This window comes from Oratosquilla oratoria, chromosome 38 (genome assembly GCF_046742065.1).
Source record: "Oratosquilla oratoria isolate Oo_2021 chromosome 38, ASM4674206v1, whole genome shotgun sequence".
Lineage (NCBI taxonomy): Eukaryota > Metazoa > Arthropoda > Malacostraca > Stomatopoda > Squillidae > Oratosquilla > Oratosquilla oratoria.
In genome coordinates this window covers 29131208-29140932 of record NC_134814.1, presented here as the reverse complement: position 1 = coordinate 29140932, position 9725 = coordinate 29131208, and the positions used below count along the sequence as shown (strand labels likewise).

The window sequence follows — 9725 nt, the reverse complement described above, 5'->3', positions numbered from 1 at the left end:
ATAAAGCAAAACTAAAGGCATCCACATTCTTTGTTACAAGATACAAATTTATATCTGACTGTACATGACGATTACATATAATTATTCATGTACTAGTGCGTTTAAGCATTCACATTACACCACCATACAAGGAATACATTTATCGTACCTTCGAACAACGTATCACCTAGCAGACGACAGTAGTCGTTGAAGGCGAACGGACAATAAACTTGCATAGTACATGGTTTCATACATAATACATAGTTTCATACATAGTACATAATACATACACAATACATAATTTACATAATACATAGTTTATCATAGAAAAAATGCACTCTTGCATAACACCCTCACCTTTAAATTAAACACAATAGTGTTTATAACCGGAATAGTGCATTTTTCAACTACAAGTTCCAAAATAGTAAAATAAACTTATACAATAATTCATAGTACATTACAAGATATTGAGGCAATAAACAACCAGCCTCAACCACACTTAGATTACCATACAGTAGTCGTGACCCTAATACCACAGTACAGAAACCACGATTGTCAGAAGACTTTAGTACGGTCTTGATAAACTGTCTGCAATTACATTATTTTTACCGCTCACATGTTTTATTTCCAGGTTGTATGGCTGTAAAGCTAACCACCACCTTGTCAACCTCATGTTCTTGTTTTTCATATTGTTCACAAAGACAAGAGGGTTATGATCACTATAAACAGTTATTTTTTGTGGGATATTTCCAACATACACATCAAATTTTTCCAAAGCCATCAACAACGCTGCTGCTTCCTTCTCTATAGTGCTGTAGTGTCTTTGGTATTTCTTGAATTTTGCAGACATATAACATACAGGAAACAATATTCCATCATGTTCTTGCATTAACACAGCTCCTGCAGCAGCATCACTAGCATCAACATTAATAGTGAAATTTTTGGAGAAATCAGGACCATGTAAGACAGGTTTGGAAGTAAGGATTGACTTTATCTTATCAAAGGCTTCTTGACATTCTAATGTCCATCTAAATTTTACTTTAGGACTTACTAAGTCAGTGAGTGGTTTAGCAAGTTTACTGAAATTAGGGCAGAATCTCCGATAATAACCTGCTACACCTAAGAAACGCTGGACTGCTTTACGGTTGGCAGGAGCAGCTAAAGCCTCTATGGCTTCAACCTTGGCGTGCATAGGTGCAACCGTACCGTAACCCACCTCATGGCCTAAAAAGGTCACCTTTGCATGAGCAAACTCAGTCTTCATTAGATTGACAGTCAACCTAGCCTTCCTTAACCTCTCGAACAAGGACCTCAGGGAAATCAAGTGTTCCTCCCACGTCTGAGAATACACGCACAGATCATCGATGTACACACACACACCTTCCAAGCCTGCAATAACATTAGACATTAGACGTGAAAACTTTGCGGGTGCATTCCGTAAGCCAAATGAAGTTACTTTGTATTGATATAGTCCACTAGGTGTTATGAAACTTGACACACGTTTTGCTTCCTCAGACAGTGGCATCTGATAGTAGCCACTCATTAGATCTAATTTAGTTATAATTTTGGCCTTGCCGATTGAGTCAATTAAGTCATCTATGCGAGGAAGAGGGAAGTTGTCAGCCTTGGTAAGTGCATTAAGTTTTCTGTAATCAGTACACATTCTATACTCCCCATTTCCTTTTGGCACAAGAATACATGGAGCAGCCCAGTCACTCTTACTTGGCTCTGCTAAGTGATTATCAAGAAGAAATGTTACCTCTTTCTGGAGAATAGCTGCCTTATGGGGGGACATTCTATAGGGCTTTTCTCTTACCGGGGCGGCACCTTCCACTAGTTCAATATGATGAACTGCCTCAGTCGTTGGTCTCGGCACATCTCCAAAGATTTCCACAAACTCTTGCAGCAATTCTGAAACATCTGACTGTTGGCTGTCAGACAAATGATACAACTTACTATTTAGATTAGCAAGGACATCAGAATTCTTGAGTTTGTTACCTACAGGAATTTTATCAAGGTCGTCTTCACTTTGCATCTCCACAACTTCTAAACTATTTACAGTACCATCTACCTTCTCCTCTGTCTTAGCAGCACTTCCCGAGTCTCTTCTATGGTACTTCTTAATCAAGTTTACATGTACTAACCTTTTTGTTTTTCTGTGATCAGGAGTGGATATCACATAGTTCAAATCTCCCCGTTTACCTATAACTCTGAAAGGTCCCTTGTACCTTGCTTGTAATGGACACTTTCTTACGGGCAAGAACAACAGAACTTCATCCCCAACCTCAAAGTTACGTTCTACTGCATCTTTATCATAATTTTCCTTCATCTTTTCTTGACTTAGTTTTAAATTACATTGTGCAAACCTGTGTACCACATCTAGGTTTTCCTTTAACTTAGACACATACTCAGACAAGTTATCGGCATGCTCCAAGTCTATCCAGCTCTCATGGAGTAGCTTCATGGGTCCTCTTATGTCTCTGCCAAACAATAGTTCACTTGGAGAAAACCCGAGACTAGATTGCTTAGCACATCTGATCGCATATAGAAGGAATGGCAAACCCACATCCCACTCATTTCCAGTCTCATGACCATACTTTGCTAACATTGTTTTAAAGGTTCCATGAAAACGTTCCAAGGCTCCTTGGCTTTGGGCATGATAAGCAGATGCAATATATTGTTTAATCCCAAGAAGAGACATTACTTGCCTGAAGATATTTGATACAAAATTGGTACCTCTGTCGGACTGCACAATCTTCGGTATTCCGAATAGGGTGAAGAACTTTGTCAAGGCTGGCAACACAGTCCTGGCTGTAATGGAACGCAGTGGAATGGCCTCTGGATACCTGGTGGTAGTGCACATTAGGGTTAACATGTACAGATGCCCCATTTTGGTTTTAGGAAGGGGGCCCACGACATCAATTATCACATGGGTAAAAGGTTCCGGCACTACAGGAATAGGTTGCAACGGTGCAGGAGGAATAACAATGTTAGGCTTACCTACCAACTGGCATGTTTCACATGTTTTACAATATTGTGCTACTTGTCTATGGATACCAGGCCAATAGAAGTACTTGATAATCTTGTCCAAAGTTTTCTGCACACCCAGATGTCCTCCTATGTAGTCATGTGAAAAACTGATGACTTTCTCTCGATACACGTCCGGAACGATAACCTGATGAAACTCGCACCAACTCTCATTTGCAGGAACATCTGGCGGTCTATATTTTCTCATTAGTACATCATTACGCGTATAATAACATGTAGCTTCATTTGAGATGTCCTTATCTTGTATGGCCCTTGCAAATAATGGGATTAATGTCCTATCAGCTTTCTGGGCAGATATCAGATTACTACGAGTCATTGGGAGAACACTTATATCCACACGTTCACTTACATTACTCTGCGCTTCATTCACTTTATCGCTAGACAGACTGCACGGCAGAACCCCGGGACTAGGCGAATCCACATCACGATCAGCAAGTTCATCTGGCTTAACAGCAGGTCCTGTACTAGAGTCTACATTAAACAAACTACTAATATCCATATCAGCAGTTTCTTCACTGGTTTTCATCCTTGCCTGGCTGCGAGTAACTGCGCATGCTGGAAAAATATCTCCACACTCGCTTTCCAAACCCTCGGCAGGATCCCATTCCAGTGGAGTCGTACTCACCACGGGATCAGGCACAATTAACTTTCCCGCTATATCATTTCCTAGCAAGAAACTCACTCCCTCAACAGGTAAAGTCTCTCCAACTCCAACCAACACAGGCCGAGATAATAATTCGGTTCGGAGGAACAACTTACACAGGGGAACCGTCATCGTACCCCCAACGCCCTTTATCAATACATGCTCACCCGTCAACGCCTGTTCTACGTCAGGAACAGCGCTTTGTAATACCATACTGAGCGATGCAGCAGTGTCTCGCAACACAGTTACAGACACTCCGGGCCCATCCTCCTCGACAGACACTGTACCAGGGAATACAAATGGGTTAAACAGACTGCGTTCTCTTCCCACATCAGGATCCCCTTTTTCCTTTACATCTGCAGAAAGCAAAGTTACATTAGCAACACGTTTCTCTCTAGTCAACTCAGGACACCTTGCCCTTACGTGCCCAAATTTTTTACAGTAAAAGCAACCAATTTTTGACACATTTGTATTGCTTTTACCCAGGGTCCAGGTACCTTTACCCTTGTGTACCTTTCCCTCTTGAGGTTGAGAAATGCCTGGAGGGGAAGGAGGCTTACTTGATTTATGCGTTAATGTATAATTTTCCGCCAATGTGGCAGCTCGATCAATTCTACTTACTTCCTTTTCTAGCAAATAGGTTCGAACGTCCGGTGGAATACCCTTAACATACTGTTCCAGTGCAATTAGTTCCTTTAACTCCTCATAAGTTTCAATTCCGCTAGCTGATAGCCATCTATTAAATAATCTATTAACACTGTTACCATACTCGAGGTATGACTGGTGGTTTCCTCTAAAACAGTTTCTAAACTTTTGTCTATAAAATTCTGGAGTGCATAAGTATGCCTTCAGCACTGTATCCTTCACTACCGAATACTGGCTCTGATCTTCAGAGGACAAGGATAAATACGATGAACGAGCCTTACCCACTAAGGCCGTTTGTACCAGCACACACCAATATGGCTTAGGCCAGGAGAGGGTGGTTGCCAAACTTTCGAACTGCTCGAAAAACTCCTCCGGGTCACCCTCTAGGAAAGTAGGGACAAGGCGTACTACGCGGTTTATATCAAATGTAGGTTCCAGCAACCCTTGGACACCCTGCTTCTCCATCATTGCGAACTTCAAGTTCGTTTCAACCTTAAGCCTTTCAAGTGCTATCCTCTCCTTCTCCAACTCCAACTCCTTCTCCAACTCCTTCTCTACTTTAAATTTCTCTAGAGCTATCCTCTCTTTCTCTACCTCCAACTCCATCTTAGTAATTTCCGCTTTATCCTCATCTCTCTCCGTCTCTCCTTGAAGCTCCATGTCACACAATGCCTTGGCACTATCCTCCAGAATTTTTTTCGAGATCAAATCTTGAATGACTGCTTTCTTAATATCAGCCTTGTTAGATTTACCTGTGATTTGAACCTTGTAAAACCTAGCCAAAGCTATCCAGTCATCCTTAAGTACTTCACAGTTCTGCAAAAGGGCAAGCCCAGGACTCTTAATGAATTGTGCAATGTCAAAAGACTCCATATCAGCTAGTGAGGAATTATAACCTAATTAATACAATGTTCATAAACAATGGTTAAATACTCAAGAAACAGTAAGCAATTATTATTCACTGCAAGTATACCGCACTAATACTACACCGCTGTACTTATACTTTATAGTACGATACCTTGTTCTGTATAATACACTCGTTGCACAATATGGTACCCCACATATAGTACGATCGCCGCACAATCACAATACGTGCAATCATAATACCACACTATAGTACCCGGTATTATATAGTACCTTCACTTTATATGGTACCTTCAATCTATACGTTACCTTCAGTTATATGGTGTACCTTCAATTTATATGGTACCCCGCAGCTCCACCATTTTGTTATGCCACGACTTCCCAGGGCACGATGATCCCCGAGTATTCCGATTGAGGGCCCCAATATGGCGTAACAAAGTCCGAATTAGCTGAGAGAGGACTTGGGCCCTTAAGTTATGCGTAATTACCAGTCAACTGTTTCTTATATTGTTTCAAATAAAGAGCAACAAAGGAAAATAGATTTAATTATAAATGGGGCTTAAGCATGACAGAACAATTCCAATTTAGAATAAGATGCTGCCGGCGAATGAGAATTGAAACATGGAAAAGCCGGCAGCTTTTAACAAGAGTATTAAAGAAAATAAAGATCTTGCACAAGTATAACCATTACCATATAGACAGACACACACGGAATATAATAATCAAAGTTAAATTAAATCACTAGAGACCTAACTGCACTGGAACTAAAAATGTTTAATCTTACTTGACACAGGGTATTCTCACCAGTTCTTACTACCACGGTCCCTCCAGACAACTCAAACTCACTCACCTGGCCGACCGCCCACGTCACCTTCGGCCACCAATAAAGCAAAACTAAAGGCATCCACATTCTTTGTTACAAGATACAAATTTATATCTGACTGTACATGACGATTACATATAATTATTCATGTACTAGTGCGTTTAAGCATTCACATTACACCACCATACAAGGAATACATTTATCGTACCTTCGAACAACGTATCACCTAGCAGACGACAGTAGTCGTTGAAGGCGAACGGACAATAAACTTGCATAGTACATGGTTTCATACATAATACATAGTTTCATACATAGTACATAATACATACACAATACATAATTTACATAATACATAGTTTATCATAGAAAAAATGCACTCTTGCATAACAACATATATACATATATATGTATATACATATATATATGTATATGTATATATATACATATACATAAATATATATGTATATATATATGCATATATATACATATGTATATATATATATATATTTGTTTATATATATAAATATATATATACATATATATATATATATATATATATAAGATTATTTCAGACAAATGAGAGAGAATGTGGGTGGGGAAGGGCAAACGAAGAAGAAGAAACATAATAATATTCGTAATAATCTCAGTGTCGTTTACCGTATTCCATGCAATGGTTGTCCGTCATCTTACTTCGGTGAGTCAGGTCGAGGGATCAATAAACGCTTGAGTGAGCACAAAAACGTTCTCAGGGCTCATAGAACATCTAACTCCCTGGTTCGTCACCTGGACAAATGTGGACATCTACCTGATTGGAACAACACAGAAATTCTACACGAGGGATTTGAGAAGAAAATGAGAAAAACTGTGGAAGCTGCACATATCGCCACCAACAAGAACAACAACGACAGAGACGGATTTAAATGCCTCTCAAAGGCAGCAAGTGTCCTAATAATTAAATCGTTACCCAAAGGGAAAACATGACGCTCATACCTTGGCGGGTTCCCTCTCACTACGAATATAAGAATTGTGATCCGTCTGTAATGCTGTAGTCCTCTGCAGAAGACCAAGTTGGTCGCAACGTCAGGGCAATAAACTCTATTCCTAACACTTCTTCGTTTGCCCTTCACCCCACCCAGATTCTCTCTCATATATATATATATATATATATATATATATATATATATATAGATATATATAGACATATATATATATATACACATAAATGTATATATTTATATATATAAATATATATATAAAGTATATAGATATATATATATATATATAACCCTCTGTGGTCCCCTTTCACCACTCTGTTGTCATCACCGGCTTTCTTTCGTGCTTTTATTTTCTAATTTCTTTTCACCACTCTTTGTTACCTATGATTAGTCACTCACTTTTTTTCAGGCCCCAAGCCTCATATCATCCGACTTAGTCAAGTTCCACTTGTATATGTATAGGAGAGGGTATATAAATGGAGCTTAATTTTTATTTCTTTTCTTTCCAAATATTATTACACCTGGTTCTTTAAGCTACACCAAGGGACTCCCATTTGAAATCCTCAATTTTGGTACTAGGTCGGTTTTACAATGACGTCACGATTACTCCAGTCCAATGATCTTTACTGTCAGATATAAGAACCTCGCCCAAGGGTGCGATCCGACAATCGTGAAACAATCAAATTCTCTCCTCCTCCACCCCTTTTCCAATCAGAATAGCTGTTACAAACCCCGCATGCAATACTGCTTACTCAAGCAATCTCGAAATCAATGCACAAACTGACTTAATTTATATTTTATTGCACCAGCGCTAAAATGAACATTATACAGCAATGAAATAGGGTCCCCGGCGACTGTTTGTAAACGTTAGTCAAAGAGCGAGCTTGTGCAACTTGCTTCACCTACGAATCGTTGTTTACCAAACACCCAACTCATAAAAATTAGTTTCTCGCCACCTACTCCCTATATCTACATCATTTGTCTACCTATATCTATGAGACTCATCTACAAACCTCTTACAGGGCTCGGCAGCTACCACTTAGTCGTCCCTACCAACCATTTTCTACTACCCTCTTGGCACATAACTATTAAAACTATTTCTGTATAAACCAACTAAATAAGGTTGAAAGTATTGTCCTTCAATGTATATTGTCATCAAAGCATATGCCACACATAACAAAGAAATAAGTAACCCCTTCAAAATGCACAAATGTCTGTAACACCAAATACATTCTGACCTTTAAAAGACACAAAACCAAAATAATTACAATGCAGATATAAATAGATGCAATAAATTTATATGCAAAACTCACTACTACCAAGGTCTGAAGATGTTATAATTTACCAATGACAAAATCCTGATGGAGATTAACTCATGCTCTAAAATATAGCGGCTACAGATTCTAAAAGTTTGGAGAGTGTAGCTTCAGGTCTTTTTCTCCGAGATTTCAGGAAAGGAGTGGGCGGGAGATGGGGGAGTGAGGGAGTAAGTGTGAATGATATTTTGACGCAACCCGAAGGAAATTCTCCCCGTCTTCTCTTTTTCTGTATGAAGGAACGGAGAGGGGGGGTGGGGTCGCCGACCTTAAGGCACTCCTAAGCATGCAAATAGCCGCCACTAATAAACGTAAGTTTGTGTTAAGATTCAACAACTTTTAGATATCTGCGTTAATTGTTTAAAAATTGTCGTCTTGGATCCTAAGCATATATAATGTCATTTCTCACTGTAAAAAGAAAATACTGATAATGTTGGGTTGTCATGAAAGTATGTTAAAAGCTTACGTGTCTAGTGTTGTGCTAGAACCTTCTAGAAGTTTCATTCGAGAAATGATGTCTGATTTCGCCTTAGAAATTATGACGTATATATTATATTTTGCCATTTAATATAACCCTACGACCTTAATACCTTGTGTACTCATTTCTGGATGATATCTGTACATTTAGATTTTTTTTTTTAAAAGGTAAATTATTTTACGTACATGAAAGACAGCTCTCGAACAGCTATATTTCATAATATTGTTTCTTTCCTTTATAACGCTTTATAATTCTTATTAAATACCCTAGAATGTATTGCGTAACATTTCTATGGCGTTTTTAAATAGAAAAACGTGTAATTGAATAGCTTTCCTCACAGTCGTAGAAATGACTGCAGGCAGATTTGCTTCTGCCATTAAACGATATGCTCTACTGTAGATATCTAAACATGATATCTGAGATTCTGATCGTCCTAAGGTATAAAGATATTTTACCCTTTGTCGAGAATACTGTTCAACAATCGGCTTGATACGATTTTCTGCAGTAATCACTTAACTTCTCAGACTCTGGTCAGACCATGAGGCTTAAGCACGTCTGTTGCCTATGACTTATGTGTTTTGTAAAACCACTTTTTTTTTCTTATAGAATTTATTCAGTGGTCAGTTCTAACGACTGAACACTTCACTTCTATAAATGGTTTTGTCCTCACTCTCGTCAGTAAACTGCCTAGGTCTTCGTCATGTGTATATAGAATAATATTTTCCTATCCCTCTAATTAGATTTTCTATGTGCACAAAACTCAAAACAACCTCATGTGGAATGAGGTTGTGTAAACAGATTTGTGAGGTATATCGCGACACCAGTGAGGATCGGGGAAGAAGGAATTCATCCACACAACCGTAACATTACACACACACACACACACACACACTCACACACACACACACACACACACACACACACACACACACAC

General features: G+C 38.9%; 1 protein-coding gene across 1 annotated transcript in view; it reads right to left on the bottom strand.

Annotated features, from left to right (window-relative positions):
* Positions 1-359: 359 nt before the first annotated feature.
* Positions 360-9725, bottom strand: part of LOC143019840 (uncharacterized) — a 14259-nt gene continuing 4893 nt past the window's right edge. The window contains exons 3-6 of the mRNA XM_076175821.1: positions 4910-5193; positions 1436-4789; positions 839-1216; positions 360-386 (exon numbers count right to left, since the gene is read on the bottom strand). Of these exons, the coding sequence (XP_076031936.1) occupies positions 360-386; positions 839-1216; positions 1436-4789; positions 4910-5193 (4043 nt within the window). The remainder of the gene's footprint in view (positions 387-838; positions 1217-1435; positions 4790-4909; positions 5194-9725) is intronic.